At 32.7% G+C, this 22,758-nt stretch overlaps 3 protein-coding genes and 1 long non-coding RNA gene across 5 annotated transcripts; 2 read left to right on the top strand and 2 right to left on the bottom strand.

The window, feature by feature from the left end:
* The first annotated feature begins 7,676 nt into the window (after positions 1-7,676).
* On the top strand, positions 7,677-9,450 carry LOC106333222 (transcription factor RAX3). The gene is made up of 3 exons (XM_013771690.1): positions 7,677-7,867; positions 8,092-8,221; positions 8,590-9,450. The coding sequence occupies exons 1-3, from the start codon at positions 7,732-7,734 to the stop codon at positions 9,326-9,328; spliced, it is 1,005 nt and encodes a 334-aa protein (XP_013627144.1). The 5' UTR covers positions 7,677-7,731; the 3' UTR covers positions 9,329-9,450.
* Positions 9,451-10,552: 1,102 nt separating this feature from the next.
* LOC106333433 (pathogenesis-related protein PR-1-like) lies at positions 10,553-11,885 on the top strand. Its single transcript, XM_013771875.1, has 2 exons — positions 10,553-10,843; positions 11,283-11,885. Exons 1-2 carry the CDS (start codon positions 10,591-10,593, stop codon positions 11,645-11,647), a joined length of 618 nt encoding a protein of 205 aa, XP_013627329.1. The 5' UTR covers positions 10,553-10,590; the 3' UTR covers positions 11,648-11,885.
* A 764-nt stretch (positions 11,886-12,649) lies between these two features.
* On the bottom strand, positions 12,650-15,256 carry LOC106329072 (CBL-interacting serine/threonine-protein kinase 21-like). Its single transcript, XM_013767648.1, has 10 exons — positions 14,783-15,256; positions 14,525-14,701; positions 14,360-14,431; positions 14,196-14,249; positions 13,903-14,118; positions 13,729-13,815; positions 13,518-13,628; positions 13,308-13,427; positions 13,080-13,214; positions 12,650-12,977 (listed from the first exon to the last, which is right to left on the bottom strand). Exons 1-10 carry the CDS (start codon positions 15,011-15,013, stop codon positions 12,933-12,935), a joined length of 1,248 nt encoding a protein of 415 aa, XP_013623102.1. The 5' UTR covers positions 15,014-15,256; the 3' UTR covers positions 12,650-12,932.
* A 1,035-nt stretch (positions 15,257-16,291) lies between these two features.
* Positions 16,292-17,217, bottom strand: LOC106332915. Of its 2 annotated transcripts, XR_001268233.1 has the most exons (3): positions 17,198-17,217; positions 17,029-17,127; positions 16,292-16,614 (listed from the first exon to the last, which is right to left on the bottom strand). It is a non-coding gene; the product is annotated as an uncharacterized LOC106332915 (long non-coding RNA). The 2 variants fall into 2 exon arrangements; XR_001268232.1 differs by lacking the exon at positions 17,198-17,217 and having other exon boundaries at positions 17,029-17,191.
* Between the last annotated feature and the right edge of the window lie 5,541 nt (positions 17,218-22,758).

The following is a 22,758-nucleotide window of genomic DNA, read 5'->3' as shown; positions in this document are numbered from 1 at the left end:
TCTACCACAAAAGTTCCCAAGATTCGAACAAACCCAACCCAACCCACAAACTAAACAAAGAAATTAGTGTTGTATAGAGATGAGGTTAGGTAATGGATTAAAGGGTCCAAAGACACACTTGAGGGATAGCAACAAAGTTTGACAGGACTGCAATCCTTTCAATATCTCTGTCTCAAATAGTTAGTAACTTATTAGGTTTGACTTAATGATTTGTTTGATTCTTAATCAATAAATACCGTAAATTATTCTAATAAACAATTGTACCGATAGAAAAGTCAGCCCCTTGCATGTACCAAAGATCTTTTTAATTTCTTGTCAATTAAATACTCTGCAAGTGAAGTAGGAGAAGAATTAAAGCATGACATTATCAACTCCGATGTCGTATCTTCCTTGTTCACAGAACAGATTCTTTTAACCAATTACCAGTTTTAATATAGGAAAATTATACAAAATCTTGTGTTAATCATACATTCATATGGACCCTGGACTTAATAAATATTATGTTATCTATCGACCTTCAAAATGACGAACCGTCCAAGAAAACAAATGTTCTTTGTAATTTTTGTTAAGAGTCAATATGTGATGTATCATGTATGAATGATGTATACCATTTAATACGGAAGCAAATTAAGTAAAGTGTGTATATGAAGACTACAAGCTTTCTAAGTACACTATAAGTAATGGTTGAATTCTAAAAAATAGCCGTATTAGTATCTAGTAATATAAGGCAAATGCGAGGTTAATTAAGGAGAAGTTACTGGAAGATGAATTTTTATAGAGTTTGTGAATTTTAATAGTTGATAAATTTTAAAAAGTCATGTAGATTGTGAGAATTTATATACATTGACTTATGAAATTTGATCATAATTTTTTTAGGTTGGTATAGATTTTCATTAATTTGTATTACCTATTTTCTATCGTTTTTTTTATAAAGTAAATATATAATTTATTTTTTTTCTAAATCATATAGCATGATTATTAATTTTTTTTCTTTCAAATTAAAAAATAATAATAGTGATACATACAAAATTGGAAAAAATTTATGTTTTGAATTATATGTTTTTAAATTCGAACTTTTTCTAATTTTTTAAATAATTTATTCGATTTTTTCAAAAAAAATGTCAAATTTTCTATTTAGAATTCAAAAATGCTTTTTGAAACTATTAAAAAATTATTTTAAAATTTTAATAGATATAAATATAATTATTATATTCAAAAACGATAAAACAATATAAAAATAATTATATATTCAAAAATGAAAAGTATTTAAAAATGTAATAAATTATAGTTTTGGACATATAATTTTGATTTAAAGTGAAATATATATTTGGTAAGTATAACTATTTTGTTTTCTAGTTTTTTATCACATGGATTTTGAAAATCACATGAATACATATGATATTTTGAAAGTTAAATTTTATGAGTAAAAATGGATAGAATTCATCTCCCAATAACACTAGATTTAGTTAAAATTATAGAATCAATGATAACTAAATTTTTTGAATAACAAAGAATTTGAATGAATTTTGAAAAAATTCTTAAACCAATAACAATACATTCTATTAAGATTTTTGAAATCCAAAAACCAATAACAATATAATCTCAAATTTTTTAAAATTTATGATAATTCACTTGCCAATAATCCCCTAAAACACGTGACACCATTTAAGAAACTAATGTCTTATCTTCTGCAACATATACACATATACGGTATGTTTTTGTTTAATGTTCTAAAATACGTGCTATACGGCCGTACATGCGCTGACTATACGTTATACGCAGCCTTGCTGTACCGAATTTCACAGTTCGGTTAATCTAAACGGTATAACGTGTTTTGGAAGTTTTAACTTGAATTACGAAGACCAATGACGACAATTACTTTACTTTGCTTTGGTGAATCCATATTTTATAGGAAAGTTGGTTTAAAGTCAATCTTTTTCATCTATCCTTTTACCAATCGGGAAGATAAAAGTCTGGAAGTTGTTTCTTTATTGTCGTGAACATTTTTTATAATGTAGTTTCTTTTTTACATCCAGTTTCTACAAAAAATGATCTTAGTATGTATTTGAATTTTTACTCTTTATTTTGGACTAGAAAATATTTAGACTATATAAATTTATGACATATATTTTAAATTTTATCACTATGATTACTAAATATTCTATTTTTCTTTATAAAATATTCACTGTATATGCCCGCGTAAACGTCCGTATATAAAATTAGGCGTTATACGGTAGTTCACCGTCTTACCAGCGTATAGCGTATTTTAAAACACTTTATGACCTAATCTTTATACAACACCTAACAAGCGCTAATGACATTTTTCATATGCCAAACTCACACGTACACACCCACACGTACCATATTTATATACTATTCTTTAATAAAATTATATGAACCAATAGCATACAGTTCATCAAATAAATATTACAAATGAAATATGATGTCTAAAGATGCCTACATATAAAAGGAAAACAATCATTTACCGTCTCATTGCAAAGGAAGTTACGTACGGTATTGTGTTAGTCAACCCAAGTGACGTGATGATGAGTGACACTTTTCTTGGATTAGTTTTTTGCTGGTAAAAAGACAATATTCTTTATAATATAACTGGTAAACTGAATTCTTATCTTGAATTTGTTTGGGGGAGGGGAATAACAGAGATTTTTACAAGAAAAATAAAGGCCACATCATAAAAATGAAATTTACAAGTGAAAATATGTTATTAAATTTTTGTTTTTTAATCATATTATAAACTCCATCATCTTTTAATTTATTAATTGTAGTGGAACGTATTTACTCAAAGTTATGATCCTATTAAATTTGTTGTTTGTTTTGTTGCTATGTCTTCTAAACTCTTCTAATATGTTGATAACTTGATATTAGACTTAATCCTAAGGCTTAAAATGTTTAAGATTTACATATAAGTACAAACTAGATTATGATCCGCGCGCGCGGATGTATTTTTTTAAAAAAATATTATGCTATTTGTTTTTATGTCACTATTTAAGGTTGGGCAAAAAACTAGAATTTGAATAATCGAACCGATCCCAATCCGAATAAGTAGTACCAAATCTGAACCGAAATTGATTAAATATCCGAATTATTCAAAATTTTGATATTTGAAGAATTGAAACCTAATCTGATCTGAACCGAAGTATTTTTGGTATCCAAAATAGATTTATATAAATTAATTATTTTTAGATTTAATATATATAAAAACATCCAAAATATATATGATACTTTTAAGTACGTTTAAATACTTAAAAATATATACAAATAATCAAACGTAAATATCTAAAATAGTTAAAATATACTCAAAACTCTAAAAATACTTAAATAATTATTAATTCTCTTTCCAAATATTTAAACCAAACCAATTTAAATTGGTTATCCAAATCCGAACCGAATCCTCAAAGATCTGAACCGAACGCGAAATTCCAAACAGAACCGAACATGAAATCCCAAACAGACCCGAAAACGAACTTAAACGCCCACCCCTAATAACTATTATATATCCTATATGTGTCATCATAGGTTACATAAATATGTGTTATCATATAATTAATTATATTTTATACGTACCATCAAATAAGTTTTCGTATAATTAATTATATTTTATACGTACAATCATATAAATAATCACATATATTATATTTTTAAATTTCAATGTGAAATATAAAATCCATAATTTAAGTTGGTGTTTGAAATTGAGTTTTGTATTGTATTTTTCTTATATATATTGAAAACATTTTTATAATAGTTATTGGAAAATATGTTAGTTAAAATAAAATTTTGAATATATGTATATTTTGGAATGAATTTTTGATATAAATCAATTTTAAATTATTATTTTAATTTGAATATGTATATCAAGTAACATAAATCCATTATTTTTTAATATAATATAATGCTTTTAATTTTTTTAATAGCATAAGCCCATTATTTTTTTTCCTAACTTACTGTTATTTATGTTTCCAAACAACACTATTTTTTTTAACTGCTATTTATATTGCCAGATAAAAGATTAAATTACTTCTCCTTTAATAAAATAGATGAACAGTACATTTGAATTCGAGATCAGTTGGATCCAATACTTAAAATGTTTTTCTTCCTTAAAATAAAATTTGCTACATGATTATTTTGTTTTTAATACGAGAAACATAAAGAACCCACTAAATGTAATGAATTCAGGAAATAGTAAGACTATAGGTTGTCCTATACAAACATGATAAACTCGAATCAATGTTGATTCCGCTATTAGGCTATTAGCATTTAGCAATGACTTTATAAAGCATAGGGATCAAGGTTAGAAATGAATTGGATCGGACATCGTAGTTTTTTTAAGTATTCGGATCCGATTCATTTCGCCTGGATAGATAATTTTATGATTCATTTTTATTTGATTTATTTTGGCACCATCTGAATATTTGGTATCCGGATATCTAATAAAATATGTATTTTAGAGATATTTGATTCGTAAATATAAATAAAATAAATTTTAAAAAAAATCTTAAAAAGTAAATTTAATGAAAAAAATATTTCATTATAAAAGCTATAATCTCTTAAAATTGTAGTGAAACAAATATTATAAAACTTTTATTTACAGGAATAATATATATTGCCAAGAATATTAAAGAATAATTATGTAATAATTTTAAACTTCCATTAAAAATAACTATGAAACTTTTTAAAAGTAATTACGCAATATATATAGTATCAACTTTATATATATAAAGAACTGTAATTAATATATTCACCAAAACCGACATTATACCCTAACAATATATATATATATATGATCATATCGAATATCCGTGTTTTAAATTTGTAGTATTTGTGACTTTATTCGTTTTAACAGTTATTGTATATTATTATTTGATTTAATGTCTAGGACCGTGGATATGCGATTTTTTTTATTAAATAAAAATAGATAACAAATGCAATCAAAATTTACTGATATTTTGCTGCCTCTGATAACATCAGTGACACATGAATAAATTATAATTTTATGTGTACACTAGTCATTATATGTATATATGCATATATTTAATCACTAACCAGCTCGATTGTTATGTCTTAAAGCTTGGTATTTATCTAATGCATCGATTCTATGGTTCTGAAAAAGGACAACAAGAAACATTTGCGTTGCTTTTATTAAACTCTGAATTTTCTGGTACTCTTCAATCTTTTATTATTATATTTACTACATAAAATCTTTTATTTTATTGTAAGGGATATTACATATAAATAATATCAGTTGCTCCTTTTGAAAATTTGATGGCTTCCTCTTGTTATTTTGTTGCATGGTTGTGGTTCCTTATCTCACTTGATTATTTAACTAACTAATAACAATCTTTTGAATGAATATATTATTTAATAATAAGATTTAAACATTTCAAACAACATCTTTGTGATCGATCAAGGCCAATTAGTGTAAGTTGTCTGGTTGTTCCGATCAATTATTGTATTTAGGCTCCTCACTTTTCATTAAGAAAAGTCTTTGAGACCAATCAGTTTAATTTCCACAGTTTCATCGGAAACATTAATAAATCCTAAATAAACGTTAGAAAATATTACTAAATATAAAAATCATATACGTATAGAACACACACACATATATATATATATATTAGAAAACCAAACTAAATGTTATACTGCGAAGGAATCATATTAATATTTTAGTTACTAGTAAAATAAACTTTACTCACTTTAAAACGCAACTCTTGTATGGTTGGAAAAGCCATTAGCATTTTTAACTAATCATCGTTGATCTGATTCATGCAAAGTAATTTTGATATATATATATAAACCATTTTAGCGGTATCTAATCATGGTTATAAGAAATTTAAATTAATTTGTAAAGGGAATCTAGATAAATGACATCTGTTAAATTACTATTAGCAAATAACGAAATGGTACCTAAAACTAAAAGGCTTATATATAAGAAATTTAATGCATGATTTAGTTGATAGTACTTTCAAAATTGTTTTCATTGAGTATTTTTGTAGATGGTTTTAACGAAAGTTTACATACATGAGGGTATAAAATTTTAAAACAATAAATGTCAAAGTTGCACGGCGGTAATGGAAATCCATTTAGTTTTTTAATGTCTAAAGAGAATTTCTTTAACAAATTAAAAAGGAATGTTAAGGAAAAAAATCAAACGTGGTTACCTAAACAAGACAACCCTCAAAATGATCAGATTTGTTGATTAAATCGCTAAAACTGAACTTTCTTCTGATATGATTATTGTTTACACGATTACACTTCTGAACATTTTCATATTTATATATTTACGTATTCCTATTAGATTCTATTTGAAGTAGAAAATACACACATTGCATGTATATTATAGCATCCATATAAACAGTATATATTAGTATAGTATACTCGTATGTGTTATTGTGCATATGTGTAAAAGAAACTATAAGTCAAAGAACAAGAGTTTCTAGAATCAAACTGAGAAAGAAATTAACGGCCTAGACATGGAAATAAATGCTTACTTTGAGATGAAGTCAAACTTATTTTGCAAGGAGTCATATAACCGTATATATTTGGTCTTTCTCGATATCGACGTTTCTCCTTACGGCACACGCATTTTCATACTCATCATGTTACATCATCGGTTAATATCTTAGAAGCTTCGTCAAACTGCAGTTTCTATAATTGAGCACTGAGTGTTTTTAACAGAGTCAGTAACCAAGAAATGTTTTATCTAAACCGAAAACTACGTGGTGGGTGAGAGTTGCATGGTTGAAAGAAAAAAATACAATGGAAACACATTGTATTATTCTGCCTTTCTATGGATTGATAATTATGATTTTACTGTCTTACTTCTGCTAGTTCACGTAGGATGTATTTAACTATAACAGAATCCCAAATATATAATGTCGCGGGGGTTTGGTAAGTAGTCTTACTGGTAAGAATTTATTATTTTTCTCAAATTCTTTAGTCAAGAAAAATGGTACTCAAATGTTCATACTTCTCTTCTAAGAAACTAAAAATTTAACATGCTTGAGTTTCTTATTTAGGCCACACATTAATAGATTATGCAAGTTCTGAAAACTCTCTTGGCTTTTTACTCAAAAAATTCTGTCATAAGAAAGTCAAGAGCTTGTATACCTTTTCTAACAGAATTCACTTATTCAAACCATTATCTATAAAGTTAAGCAAATTATCCAAATTCAAGAGGTACGTCAGAAGTTAAAAATAACTAATTAGCGATGACATTTGATTGGCTATAGAGGGGAACATTTCAACCCAAGTCACGACAAATCAAGGCGATGGTTTTTTCCTGCCCTCTAATTTGATCAGTTAATTAAAATATATAAAGTGCTATACAATTGGACACAATTTCACGCAAGTCTTTCTTTGCGCTAATGATTATTAAAACTGAGACAACTTTTCACATTTTTTAAATAGATAAAGAAAGAAAGGTTAGAAAACTAATCCAAAAAGCAGAAAAAGCAAAACCCTACTCAGAAAATAATACAATTAGGGTTGAAGTAATTGAATTATGAAAAAATAAATAGAAGGCGGGGAAGACTTTTTTATAAACTTTTATTATTACATTTTCAGTTATAATAATCATCAATTAACACCTTCCTTTTCTCGTCTTTATAAACCATCCCTTCTCAGCATTATATCATTTCATCATCATCAAACATAATAACACGTCGAAAAAGAAGAGCAACAAGAACAAGAAAAGACAAAAAGATTCGTAAGAAAATGGGAAGAGCTCCATGCTGCGACAAGGCAAACGTGAAAAAAGGGCCATGGTCGCCTGAAGAAGATGTGAAGCTCAAGGACTACATCGACAAATATGGCACTGGTGGCAACTGGATCGCACTGCCTCAGAAAATTGGTAATAACTACAGTAGAATTTATACTTATCATTAACTGGATCTAGCTTATTTTAACCATGTTATAATCTAAAACTTATAATCTTAAGAAAAATTTGAACATTTTTATATATCACTTAATTGGATCAATGAAAGATTCACTAAATCAACCCCTTAGATCTTAATCTCTGGTTTGCTACCCGGCCCAATTCGTTGTCCTGATTTTAGGATTTTGTGTGAATCATAGGGTTGAAGAGATGTGGTAAGAGTTGCAGACTGAGATGGCTTAATTACTTAAGACCAAACATCAAACATGGTGGCTTTTCTGAGGAAGAAGATAGTATCATCTTGAGTCTTTACATCAGCATTGGAAGCCGGTAAGTGATTCATCCATATCTTTAAATTCCTATTAATTAGATAACTAAATTAATCAACACATCTTAGTTAATATATAATATATTATTGGGTTCAGAATTGGAGGTAATTTCTGTAAAAACTAAACTTGACCACCCTGTCTTTTTACCTTTTGTCTATGAATCTTATGCTGAAACACATGCAAGCCCATGTTTCAAGCTATGGCACATCTTACAGAATTTAGGGTTTATATTGTCTCTTTCTCCTTGTTTTGGTGTTTTTGGAAGCACCTTCATACATTTACATGAAATATGAAGTTAATTAGTGGTCTATAAAGAAGATAAGATTCCTATAATTAATTGTAATCTTGATTAATGTGATATATGTGCAGGTGGTCTATAATTGCAGCTCAGCTTCCTGGAAGGACAGACAATGATATCAAAAATTACTGGAACACAAAACTGAAGAAGAAGCTGCTCGGAAGACAGAAACAAATGAATCGTCAAGACTCGATTGCTGATTCGAATGAAAACAATATCAGCAGCAACAACAACAAGAGTCCTCAAAATCTTAGTAATTCGGCACTAGAGAGGCTTCAACTTCACATGCAGCTTCAGAATCTACAAAGCCCTTTCTCTAGTTTCTACAACAACCCTATGTTGTGGCCCAAGCTTCATCCACTACTGCAGAGTACTCCAACCACTCCTGATCAAAACTCTAAACTTGGATCCCAAGAAAGCTTCCACCCTCTAGGAGTTAACGTTGTTCATCAGAACAATAATATCAAGCTAGCTGAGATCAACGATGGAGTCTCTCCTCTCTATTCAGAGAACGTAGAGCAATCCCTAAACCCTACTCACGGATTTCAACCTAATTTCGGTTTTTCGCAGGATCTTCAGTTAGATGATCATAACATGGACCTTATGAACAGAGGTGGTTCTAAAGAATTGTTTCAAGTGGGAAACGAGTTTGAGCTAACGAACGGTTCTAATTGGTGGTCGGAGGAAGTCGAGTTAGAGAGGAAAACAACATCGTCGAGTTCTTGGGGATCAGCTTCTGTTCTTGATCAGACGACTGACGGAGTGGTAATGCTTCAAGATTATGGTCAGATGAGCTACCATAGTGTGTAATAATTTATGTCATGCATATATACATTTATGTATAATTATAGGAATGAATTATTGATGATTATGTATTATTACGATCATAAGCTTATAGCATGTGTCGAGCGTGAAAGTTTTTTTTTCTTCATAATATGTTTTTAAATGTAACGAGTTGTGGATAATAATGAATTCTACTTGCTTCTCTTTTGTTCTGGAACGAATACAAAACACTTGGATGGATTTTAAAATAATTTCTGACCCATTTTATGATGATATGTTAACATCTTACAAAGTTTTATTGATTAGTCGTGTTTGATAATTTCTGTAGTTGCTAATCATGGATTACTGGACTAATTACTAATTAAGCCATGAAATAGTGGGCCTGGCAGAGTTTCATTTCTAAAGGCCCATCCAAAGATGCAAGTTGTTGCTGAGAGTGACATGGCAACAGCATGAATCGCATGACATGGAAGCAGGTAAAGAAAAATTAATTAATTTATTACTCAACTAGAAAGTAAAATACTTTTGTACATTTGACCAAAACGTAATTTTGCATATAATAAAAGCCATGGAAGCATTTAGACTATAGCTAAGGTGATCATAAAACTTCTAAATAAAACCATTAGATAAAAGTCCTTATAGGGAACATTCTTAGGCCGGCTATATTTTGTATTCAGTCATCTCCAATCTATTATCCGTTAATTGCTAAATAATATATTTAGATCCATGTAAACCTGATAAATTTGATTAACTATAAGCATAATTAAAAGGTCACGGACGGTCACATTTTCTTTGCGCCACTTGATATTAAGAAATCAATTAAAATTCAATCCATAAATTTTTATTGCACACTTAAGATTATAATTTAGTTCCATCACAGCATTTAATTACATATGAGATAACAGTTAAATATTTTTATCGTTTATAGATACACCTACATTTTGCAAAGAGCAAAACATAACTCGGAATTTAAAATGCAGACATAATTTATTTATTTTTAACTTCGAATCCATATTAGTTTTTTTTAAGCAACTGAATCCTCATTAGTTAATCAAGAAGTTCATATACATGCACATAAAGGTAATATTAAAAACCCACAAAATCCGTTTAACTAAAGCGAAACAAAAAGAGTGGTAACCATAATCGAACATGGAAGCCACAATGTAGTTGACATCATCCTAAAGGTCCAAACTCGTTATTTAATTCATGAAAACATAACTTATAAATAATCACTCGCCAAAGTCATTTCTCTTCACCACCCAAATCCCATTTCATAGTCATACCACAAGATGGCGACAAGTTCATCGACGAACAAACTCATTGTCTTCACACTTTCTCTTATCTTGGTCGCCTTCCAAGTAGTCCATGCAGACTATTACCGTCCAAGGCCACCGGTTACCCCTACCCCCTACGTCCCTAAGCCATGGATCCCACTTCCGAGCCCTAAGCCTGTTTATCGGCCTCCTACTATCCCGAGTCTACCAGCTGGCTCAATCGCAAGACAGTTCCTTGACCCACATAACGCTCTACGGTCTAGACTAGGTATTTAATTTATTAGTTATAAATATTGTTCTGTGACAAAAAAAAAGTTATAAATATTGTTACATTTCACCATTATGGTTGGGTACTGTATATACTATATACTTCAAATGAAAGAAACCTTGGGTTTTAATAATGGTTAGTACATCGATTCCTCCAGTTATTTTTTGTGTTACGACCATGATGGCTAGTCTTGAATTTTGGTGCAAATTAGGTTTCCACTGGTTAGGTATTTAGGTTTGTATTTAGGTTTAGTTTTACATGTAAATGTATAACCAATATTCATCTTTTATATGTGTAATGTGTTTCTTTAGAAATTGAAATTTCGTGCTTTAAATCCATAATCTCTCGCAAGTTCGGAATCCACTTTTAGAAATTCTGATTTTCTTTATATAATGTTATTGCTATTGATTTTGATGAAATGAATCACATTTCTGATCAGGTTTACCTCCACTGGTTTGGGACAGCAAGCTAGCGAACTACGCGAAATGGTGGGCGAACCAAAGGCGTTACGACTGCTCGTTGACCCATTCCACAGGCCCATACGGTGAGAATCTGTTCTGGGGAAGTGGCTCGAGCTGGGCACCAGGATTCGCAGTGCATTCATGGGTGGTTGAAGGAAGCACATACAACTACAACACCAACTCGTGTGACGGAAGTGGAATGTGTGGTCACTACACTCAGATGGTGTGGCGTGACACCAAAAGGCTCGGGTGCGCTAGTCTGGTCTGTGACAACGGTGCAGGAGTTTTCATCACTTGTAACTACGACCCTCCGGGTAACTACGTTGGCGAGAAGCCTTACTAAGAAAAAAAAAAGCACTTAAAACGGTGTTTCTTTTTTTTAATACTTGATTCCATTTAATTTCTATATATTTCTGTTTCAAATATCTCAGTGGAATTAAAATTTCCGAGACATTTAATATGTATAATGTACGGATCATCGTTTTGTTGTTGTTGTTGATGTTTCTAGTGTCCTAATGGTGATCATCCTCAATTTTTTGTGGACTGGCCTTATTATGTAAACATAGTAAATCAATGAGGTTTTTGTGGGTGTAACATATGAAATATTAACCAGCGGGGTTGGCCTGGTGGTGTTGAGAGAGCTTCGGCCTCAATACGCACCCGGGTTCGAACCGCTGGCCAGGCAATTGAGGTATCTAATTCTCCATAGTACCAAATGGTCCGCCTCGCGCCGAGGGGTTGGCCCCTGGGGGTGGAAGTCCCTCCAGGTTAATAAAAAAAAAAAAAAACATATGAAATATCAGTAACATGACAATGATAGCTTAACATATTTCACCAAAAGAAAAACTTGACAATGATAGCTTCTTAGCTTTCATGTAATTTTTTTTGGTTTAACATAAGAAAAAAGAAAAGAAGAAGAAAAAACACAATGTTATTCGTTGATCAAATTAAACTGCTCTGAAGACTAGTTGATTCCTCTCCACGTCATCTATTGAGCTTATACATCATTCATACTTCAGAATACCATGGTTCTTATAAGCAACTCTGGCAAACTTGTCTTAGTGTAAAAATCACATCTCACTGAAACACTAGTGCCTGGAACAGAGGCTTTGGTTTTGAATCATTGTTGGACTCTATATGAAGCTTGTGCTCTCAGTGTGCCCATCTGAAAGTTTCACGTGCAAAGTAATGAAACAAATATCCAATAACAAATGCTCGTGGTCACACAACACCGAAAGGTGCCTGAGAAGGAGTTGTCTGCAGAGTTTGGTAAGCATCCAAAACAGAGAAAACAGAACACACCTCGTGTGCGTACGGGAGAAAGTTCTAATGATTAGAATGCATGTGAGGAAGTGTGAGTATTCATAATTAAATTGTATTCAAGATCCATACAACTTTATTATTTTGAAAAATATTGGCCTGCTTCATTTTTATTCTTAAGATATTACTATTTAACATTTTGCTTGGAAAAAATCATTATTTTACACCCTACGAGATCACCACATGATATGAATTACTCTTTGAATCCATTCTCTCCATGTCACTGCAACTTCAATCTGCAACATATGCTTTATTTTCTTCCTATATTCATCGCCTTTCACGATATTTAACTTGAGAATCTATGGTCCCTAGCTTACTTCCGCCGTAAGTAAGCTGGATAAACTCTGGCAAAACTGTCACGTGAACAAAAACAGTCTCATACAATCAGATGACTCTATGTAAAGTGTTATATCTTCTTTTTCTTGAAAGAGTTTAGTAACTTTTGTTCAGTTTACCTCCATGTACAGTCTTAACTCGCCTGCGGATTTTGATATTTCTATCACACAATTGGTTGGAGTCACCTCAATAACCTCTGCTGATAATAGGTCAAAAGAAGATCTTGATCTTATCTCTTTTGGCTGAATCTTAACCTGGTAAATAAACAACAACAACAAAAAAGATGCATATATATGAGACCTTTGATTAGACTTGATGATCTATATAAGAATCTTCAGTTATTATACCTTGAAATGCTTTATTCTTTCAACTGATAAACTAGCATAAGTTGCTGCAGTTTCAATCTTCTTGATTGTTTCTTGTGCAGTGTTCTTGGACCCAATTTTGGTTTTATAAATCTTATCATCCTGAGAGATAACAATAACATAAAGTTTCAAGGATTAGTATCTTTTTTGTTAGATTAGTTTAAAGATTTAACCAATTTTGATGTCTTTTACCTGTTCTTCTAAGAGACCTGACAAATCTAGATCACTGGACATTGCTATTATCTGAAAAGCGTTTATGAAATTTGAAGACGCGGTTTCTGCATTTATCTCAGCAACATTTTCCTGCAAGATCAGATTCAGATAAGTTATATACAGAGCTTTGAGAATAGTACATAACAACCCAAAGCTATTAGCATTTCAGACATCTAGGGAATCAACTTGCCTTGATTGAGTCTGGGTGATGATAAGCTGGTGTATAACCTAACTTGAACCAAGAATCTTGAATGATTATCTCAGCTATTTTCATACGCTGCATCCAAATGTTCTCAAACATTATTACTCAATTTGGCATTGACAATGATGAATGCATATTTGTATATTCTTTCTTGTGTTATACCCTTTGAGGATTTGGGTCAAGAATGTTAAAGATTAGCTTCTTCTGTGCTCCAGTGAATGCTGGTGGGAATGTGTAATCTGCTCTGAGTATCTTCTTATACAAAACCACAAGTGTATGATCATCAAACGGTGGATAACCAGCAAGCAACTCAAAAAGAATAACTCCACAAGACCACACATCCACTGCTGCTCCTGAGTAGCCTTTGTTCATAATTAGCTGTTTCATTAACAAAAATCAGCTTCTCAAGGTTCAGATATTTTTGAAACATTATGCAAAGTAATTATTGTTATTACCTCAGGTGCTATATAGCACGGAGACCCACAAGCTGTAGAAAGCATATCCCCTGACTGAATTTAATAGCCAAAACCTTATTTAGTACTTGATTGTTTTCACAAGCAATGATTTGGTTGGTAAATACTAAATAGAAAGTTATATGATCAGAATAAGAAAGTGTTACTTTAGGAACTGCACTTAGTCCAAAGTCAGAGACTTTGAGATTTCCCTTTGAATCTAAAAGCAAGTTTTGTGGCTGCAAAAAGAAAAATCAAATCATCTACAAAGTTTCCTACAAAAAAAAACAGAGAGTTTGCAGAATCTTATAAATTTCATTTCTTCTCTTAACCTTAAGGTCTCTGTGGTAAACTCCTCTGTTATGACAATAGTCAACAGCATCAATCAATTGTTGGAAAAGCTTTCTGGCATCTGATTCTTTCATCTTATGTCTACAAAGTTTGTCTGAAAGCTGGCCACCAGCAACATATTCCATCACAATACAGATCTTTGTCTTGGTCCCAATCACCTGAAGTTTAAATTTCAAGAATTAAAGAACAAGAAAAAATTAGATTTTGAGGAGACAGAGAGATAGAGAGAAACACAAAACCTCATGTATCTGCACGATGTTGGGATGGTTTAGAAGCTTCATGGTCCGTATCTCTCTCTGGACTTGAGACTGTAGACCCTTTTGGATAACCAGAGCCTTGTCTATGATCTTGACAGCAACGTAGGTACCATTGGTCGTGTCGTAACCAAGTTTCACTTTTGCGAAGTTCCCTTCTCCGATTGTCCTTCCTATCTCGTACTTGCCGATCTTCTTCGTCCCAAACAAACCCATCTCAGAGATGGAGAGAAAGAGAGAAGAAAGAAAGAAGAAGATGTTTATGAGCTCTGAAGGGTCCAGTTTGTGTCTGAAAGGGAAGTTAACTCAACTAATGAAGGCTATGAAGAGTTTTAGATGACTTTTAGATGATAGCGACCGTTGTTGGAAAGTAATCAAAAGAAAGATATTTATATGTGTGTTGTTTTTGACCGATTGGCTGGTGAGCTCGTGACTCTCGCAGGGAGAATGTGGCATCATATGCTCTTTTTATAGCTTCTCTTTTCAACAAACTGAAGATAAACAACGGTTTTTGTGTGGATATATCTTCACTGTTCACAAGCTGGTGGTAGCTAGGTGGATTAGATTGCCATAGTTGCTTTTAGTCTATCTTTCCTTCTTTTCCACCCCGCCTTTTAAATTTAGAAAATTGAAAGATATTTGTTTCTTAATTGGTCGAATAATATCTGATTTTGGATAAATATCTATTTATTTCTATCCACTAAATTTTCAGATTTAGCAAAAAAAACAGATTCTTTTAGGTTTTTTTTTATCTTTCACGTTTTAAAATAGAAAACCAAAAATAAAAAATATCAACCCAATCATGCCAGTTTTTCTAAGAGAAGTTTTTGTCGGCTTTTTCCTTTTTGGTGAGCATATTGGTCCACAAGTGGAGTGTTTTGGAAAAAGAAAGTACATATTCCCAAGATATTTTATTTTCAAATATTGTAAATATCTGAACTTCGTGATATGTTATATATTATATATATTGTTTTAAATTGATCTAAATATATTAATTTGTTTTCAAATATTTATACAAAAATATGATATTACACTTTAGTAGGCCCAAATGCTAACTCACTATATGCCATATTGCTAAAGTATTTGGTTTAGCGGGAGATAATACGAATATTGGCCCAGATCATAGATCCCGATTACATTGATAACTTTTTAGGCAAAAATAATAAAAAGTGCACATGGGCCAAAAAAAAGCTCTTGCAAACTAAGAGCATGTCCATCAATAAGAAACTTTTATGAGTTCTAATCAATAAATTAGTAATAAATATAGTGATTTGACAGATTTAGAATTTTTGTCAATCTAATTTAATTGTTTCTCTTCCAATGGTAGAATCTCACCAAGGTTCTTAATTTTTTTTTTTAAATAAAATGATTGGATTTCATAAGAACACAAAATTTTAATGAAACATAAAATTTTAATGAAAATTTGGAAAATCATCATTTTTATAGATAAAATAATAGTGAAAATGATATAGTTAAGTGAAATGCTTAGTGAAATGCAACAAACAAACAAAAAAACTAGCCAAGAACTGAAGTAAAGTCATCAAGAGTCATATACTTTCCTACAAAGTCGGAGTTATAGAACTACTTATTATAGAAACCGAAATCAATAAGAATACATGTTATCATGATAGCCCCATCAGCAGGGTACAAGAATGATTCATCTTCAGTCAATGTACTATTAAACATTGCTGGTGTTGATGCTAATCTGCAAAGCAAACACAAGGGTTGTGTTTCAATGTCAAGGGTTTCAGCATCTGGCTTCACTCCATACTTCTTCATCACTGCAGCTTCCGAGAACTCACTCAACGGAATCAGAGCTGATGAAACGTGACAACACAAAAACCAAGAGTCAAACAATAAAAAGACTTGAACTCAAACCCATAACTCGAACACTACTAACAAGTCAAAACGGTGCATGAGTAAAAGTCAAGTTCCTTCAAAACAGAGACTTCTGCTAGATCAGATAAAAGGCTAAACCAAGTAGAATTGGTGTGATCATGTGAAGAGGAAGAAGACAAAAGTCACCGTTAGTTAGCATTAATTGATACATATCCAATTAGAGTGAGTGAGATCATCTTCTACTATATTTAGAGCAATCAATAATCACCGATTCCATATACTTACACATCTCTTAAACTCTATACGATAATTTAAAAAACTAGACTATGAATCTCTACTTCCATCTGGATCTCTTGAAGATCATGAGGGATAGAGAGAGGAGATTTACGTACCGATCTGATGAGATCGAGGTTGAGTTCATCGGGACGGAGCAACATATCGGCGCTATGATTCCGGTAAAACATAAATTCCCGATCACCGTCGGCCTTCAACTTTTTGAAAAGGAAACAAAAAAAAATTAATATGGAGCTTAACTAATCAAATGTAATAAATGATACACACCGAAGGCCCGAAGCTTCCGAACTCGTCGTCGCCGAGTTTTACGATGAAGGCGGATCGTCCACCGAGGCAAGAAACGGTGATGGCGACGATAGCCGGAGCGCCGCCGGGAGCTTTGAGGAAACCTGGAGCCTCGGCGAGGGAGACGCGGGATTCGGTGGGGACGAAGTCGATGAGCATCACGCCGAAGCTGACGAAGTCGGTGGGGGGGGCTGTCCAATACCAAACCGACACGTCAGGGATTCTTACCAGTTCTAAAAAGCCCAAGTTAAGCAGCGGTCCCATCTTTTTTTTGGGCTTTTCCAATTATTTTTTTTTCACTTTTGTTTAGAACCTCTTCTAAAGGACCCCCGATGGAGGTGGTCTAATATGCTTTGATACTTTTGTTGCTTCCCTCCACGTTACATATCAGAGGAGCTTCTAAGAGTATAATTAGTTAAAAATTAAATAGACGGTTTATTATATTACGCTAAAAAACTCTTCCTAGAAACTTCTATTAATCATAATTAAAGTTCTAATGCTTTTTTTGGTAAAATTAAAGGAAGCTCTATAATACTTCCGAATCTAAATGGTTCGATAAGCTCTAGCAAAGTTTATACGAATCTTAATTTACTACAATGAGAAAAATGATATTTATAAAAATAATAAAAACATAGATTTAAATTACAATACCAACTAGGGCTGGCAAAAAAATCCGGATCCGAAGAACCGAACAAAACCCGATCCGAAAAAATAGTATCAAATCTGAACCGAAATTGATTAAATATCCGAACGGGTTCAAAATTTTGGTATCTAAAAAACCGAAACCGAACCCGATCCGAACCGAACTATCTCGGGTACCCGAATGTAACCGAAATAGATTTATATACCTAAATATATCACTTATTTTTAGATTTAATATATATTAAAAACATCCAAAATATATAAAAAATACTTTAAAGTTTTCTAAAATACTTGAAAATATACATAAATAGTCAAAAGTAAATGTCTAAAATGGCTAAAATATATTCAAAACACCAAAATGCTTGAAATATCTATTGATTTTCTATCCAAATATTTAAATCAAACTAATTTATATGTTAATTTTAGGTATTTTGACATATATTATACAAATTTATATGTAATATATTATTTTGATTTATAGATTTTGAGAAATTTTAATCATATAATGAATATTAAAATTTTAAAAATAATTTAAATGGGTTATCCGAACCCGAACCGAACCCGCAAAGATCCGAACCGAACCCAAACCGAAATTTAGAAATATCCGAATGAGGCTGAAATCTTTAAACCCAAAAATCCGAAACCCGATTAAAATCCGAACCGAACCCGAACGGGTACCCGAACGCCCACCCCTAATAGCAACATATCTTTTCCACTATTGATTTTGCACACACGGTTTAAATTCGAAACGAAATCCAAACAAGATTTCATAAATACTCAAAAAGATCATGGGTGTAACTGGATTACTATTTTTTGGAATAAAACTGTCTCGAATAGCTTATTCCAAGAGATTCCAAAAAAAAATGCACCATTTAAGTTGAATTAAAAACAGTTGTCATTCCATTAATTCCTGTGAAATAGGTGGAACCAAATGGAATCTAGTTATAATACTTTCATGATAAAAAAAGAACGTGAATGACTGGAATGGAATCAAGTTAAATCAAAAATAAAATTTTAATTAAGTTTAAATATTTTTCTTGTTATTCATCGCAGTCAGATAGTAGATTTGTTAAGGTTTTAAAATTTAAAATTCTGTTCTGGTAGATTTTTAAGGTTTGTTACTAACTAATAGCAACATCTTCTTCTTATTTAAACATTAATACGTAATCAAACCCACCGATCAAAATTTGCTTTCTCCTGGTAAGTCTTATTTCCTTCATAATTGCTATACTGTTTTTTTTCTGAGAAAAAGCTTAAATTTTACCGTTTCTTGATCGTTACGTTGTATATAGCCTAGTACTTTTTGTTTGCTACATATCGAAGTTGTGTATAATCAGTGCTTTAGTGATCAATATTGTTGTTAAGGTTTTATAAAAAAGGATTAGTATTGTTATTATGTTAGTTATTCAAAGCTTTAGTTATTGCAGATGACACTTCCTCCAAAGTTACTTTTCTATTCTTTCTTCATGCGATCATGATTCTAATCATACTCCATATTTTAAATAATGACTATCCTTTTTCGACAGCAATATGATGAATAGATCAGGAAGCAGCAAAACATGCAACAAAAGTCGACTAAGGGGCTGTTTGTTTCACCATTTGCCATCTCCATCCAAATGATTCATTTGTATGATCTATTCAAATGATCCATTCAGATTTTTGTGATTGTTTGTTTGTCCATCCACATAGCTCATCTAGATGAATCATCTAAATGGATCTTATGTTTGTTTCTTTATTTTCATTTCCATTCAAATGAGTTTAGTAAAGAAATTACCAAAATATCTTTGTGTTGATTTAATCATATGTTTAATATTAATTTTAACTATATTACATTTAATTATTTAGTTTAATATATTTACATTAGAATTATTTCAAAATTAACGAGTTTTCTTTTTGCGGTTTGGGCGGGAAAACAAGTTTTTTCGGTTTTAGCGAGAAAACACATTTTTTTTTCTTTTGGCGGAAAACAAGATTTTTCGGTTCTGGGGGAAAATGCGTTTTGGGGTTTTGGAGTGAAAAAGTAATTTTTAGCACGAGAAAAAGTGTTTTTGTAGTTTTGTCAGTTTTCGTTTGTGACAAAAATGATATTATCTTTAGGTTTGTAATTTGTGAATTACATTAGGGGTATAATAGACATTATACTATTTTGAATGAACCATCTCCATTCAAATGATCCAAATTGGTTCAGCTGAATGGACTTTAAAATTAAGCCTAAATTTCCAAAAGTCATCCGGATGATCCATCTGAATGAATTGCACTTTTAGTGTCTAAACAAACAAAACTCTCATCTCCATCCAGATGGTCCATCTAGATGGTCCATCTAGATGGAGAAACAAACAGGCCATAAATCGTAAGGATAAGTCACATGCTGAGACGTCAACAAACCGTGATGGAAATGGAGGTCGACTTAACCGCAAAGACAAATCCACTGATGACACACCAGCAAACCGTGCAGGAAAAGTAAGTTTGACAACACAAATTTAACTTATTTTAGTTTATTGAAAATTACATATAACATATACTTTTATAATTATTTTAGTGTATAATATTTGTGTTTCTTTTTAACATTATTTAATTTAGATTAAATGTTATTTTCATTCCATTCCATTCCATTCTATTCCTTTAAAAAGTTACCATTTGTGTTACAAAAATATTTCTCTGCAATTATCCTTTCCATTTATTTCATTCCATAACTTCCATCAATCCATTAGTTGGCATTCCATTTTTTTTAATTCCTTGCATTCATAGCATTCCTAAACTTGATTACCAGTTACACCCCATATATTTTTTGTACCGGAAAACTAAAACCGAATCGGAATCATACCAATAATACAAAGAGCACCAGACAGCGCATGAAACTATTAATTGTATCATCTTCAGGAGAGTTGAAACGATCTGCTCGACCACGATTTTAAAAACGCAAAACCGAACTAATTTTCAATAGATAAAAAAAATATATATGTAAAGAAAGGTCCTCAGTTAACTTCAGTTTTGGAAGGACATGGAGTTCTCTTTTTTTTTTTTTTGAACAACGGACATGGAGTTCTCATAATGATCCGAAACAGATACAGAAAAAGAATTAGAAAAAGAACGAGTCTGGGCTTTCTTAAACTCGGACATAGGCAGTCCTTCAATTGTAACACTTCTCATGCCATTTTCCTCCAAATTGTAATAGAAAATACAGAAGAGACAACTCTTTCGGAACCAAACAAACCTCGCCGGTTGAAAAGGTTTCCATGACCTTGAAGTCAAGCCCAGCAGCAGATTCAGGCAAAGCAAAAGTGTTCATAGACCAAACCTCTTTCTCAGCATCTTCTAGAACCCACAATCGAAAACTACCCTCAGTTGATTAAAGTTTTTATAACGCCGACCGCCCACAGCTAATGAGCCGCCCACAGCTAATGAGCCACCCACGCCTGCTCTCTCGGCCCGTGGGCCCCATCCCATCTAACGGTCGGTCTGTTAATTTTCCAAGGTTCGAAATCATTGTTTACTGACCATGCAATCACCACCCGACATTTCCCCGTGCTTTGGCCTCACTCACACGGTATCGTGAATCACTTCCCGATAAGTCACCCATCCTTTCACTACTCCAGCTCAAGCACGCTTAACTCTGGAGTTCTAAACGGATGTGTGACGGAAAAGGTAAGTCAACTTTGGTGACATAGGTAGCCAAATTAATTCTCTTAAGCCTTTTCACATATCACAACTCGAGATGTTACAATTCACCCCCTCTCAAAGAACGCAACGTCCTCGTTGCACCCCACGACAAGTCTCAAGAGGCCTCTCAGGTCAGAACTGAGATGGCTAACCAGCTCTGATACCACTTGTAACGCCCCGACCGCCCACGGCTAATGGGCCACCCACGCCCGCTCTCTCGGCCCGTGGGGCCCATCCCATCTGACGGTCGGTCCGTTAATTTCTGAAGGCTTGAAATCATTGTTTACTGACCCTGCAATCACCACCCGACCTTTTCCCATGCTTTGGCCTCACTCGCACGCTATCGCGAATCATCGCGAATCACTTCCCGATAGGTCACCCATCCTAGTACTACTATCGCCCAAACATGATTAACTTTGGAGTTCTAAACGGATGTGTGACGGAAAAGGTAAGTCAACTTTGGTGACATAGGTAGCCAAATCAATTCTCTTAAGCCTTTTCACATATAACAACTCAAGATGTTACAATTCACCCCCTCTCAAAGAACGCAACGTCCTCGTTGCGCCCCACGACAGGTCTCAAGACGCCTCTCAGGTCAGAACTGAGATGGCTAACAAGCTCTGATACCACTTATAACGCCCGACCGCCCACAGCTAATGGGCCACCCACGCCTGCTCTCTCGGCCCGTGGGCCCCATCCCATCTAACGGTCGGTCTGTCAATTTTCCAAGGTTCGAAATCATTGTTTACTGACCCTGCAATCACCACCCGACCTTTCTCCGTGTTTTGGCCTCACTCACACGGTATCGTGAATCACTTCCCGATAGGTCACTCATCCTTTCACTACTCCAGCTCAAGCACGCTTAACTCTGGAGTTCTAAACGGATGTGTGACGGAAAAGGTAAGTCAACTTTGGTGACATAGGTAGCCAAATCAATTCTCTTAAGCCTTTTCATATATCACAACTCGAGATGTTACAATTTGGCTACATATGTCACCAAAGTCGACTTTTTATGTGACAACCCATCCCGCTCACTCGGAATCCGGCTCACAGCCCTGCAGGGCACTGACTCCAACCCCTTCATTATGAGTTCTCTCTGACTCCATAATTAGGTTGTTGGTGAGTCTCGAACCTAGGACCTCACCCTTTAACAACACTCCTCCAGGATGAGTTGTCACCAATTGATCTGCAATAGTAACATCCCGAGTTTTGATATGTGAAAAGGCTTAAGAGAATTGATT

Source organism: Brassica oleracea, chromosome C3, assembly GCF_000695525.1.
Source record: "Brassica oleracea var. oleracea cultivar TO1000 chromosome C3, BOL, whole genome shotgun sequence".
Taxonomy (NCBI): domain Eukaryota; kingdom Viridiplantae; phylum Streptophyta; class Magnoliopsida; order Brassicales; family Brassicaceae; genus Brassica; species Brassica oleracea.
Note: the sequence above shows the minus strand (reverse complement) of the source record. Positions and strands in the feature narration are given on the sequence as shown.

Bases quoted from the DNA above. Each gene is read 5' to 3' on its own strand.
- LOC106329072 (XM_013767648.1), bottom strand. From the start codon at position 15,013: ATGGGTTTGTTTGGGACGAAGAAGATCGGCAAGTACGAGATAGGAAGG. The intron at 14,702-14,782 runs GTTTTGTGTTTC...TTTAAACTTCAG, and splicing joins ACATCGTGCAGATACATGAG to GTGATTGGGACCAAGACAAA. The intron at 13,428-13,517 runs GTAAAAGACATC...GTTATCTCTCAG, and splicing joins CAGGTCTCTTAGAAGAACAG to GATGATAAGATTTATAAAAC.
- LOC106333433 (XM_013771875.1), top strand. From the start codon at position 10,591: ATGGCGACAAGTTCATCGACGAACAAACTCATTGTCTTCACACTTTCT. The intron at 10,844-11,282 runs GTATTTAATTTA...ATTTCTGATCAG, and splicing joins CGCTCTACGGTCTAGACTAG to GTTTACCTCCACTGGTTTGG.
- LOC106333222 (XM_013771690.1), top strand. From the start codon at position 7,732: ATGGGAAGAGCTCCATGCTGCGACAAGGCAAACGTGAAAAAAGGGCCA. The intron at 7,868-8,091 runs GTAATAACTACA...TGTGAATCATAG, and splicing joins CGCACTGCCTCAGAAAATTG to GGTTGAAGAGATGTGGTAAG. The intron at 8,222-8,589 runs GTAAGTGATTCA...ATATATGTGCAG, and splicing joins TACATCAGCATTGGAAGCCG to GTGGTCTATAATTGCAGCTC.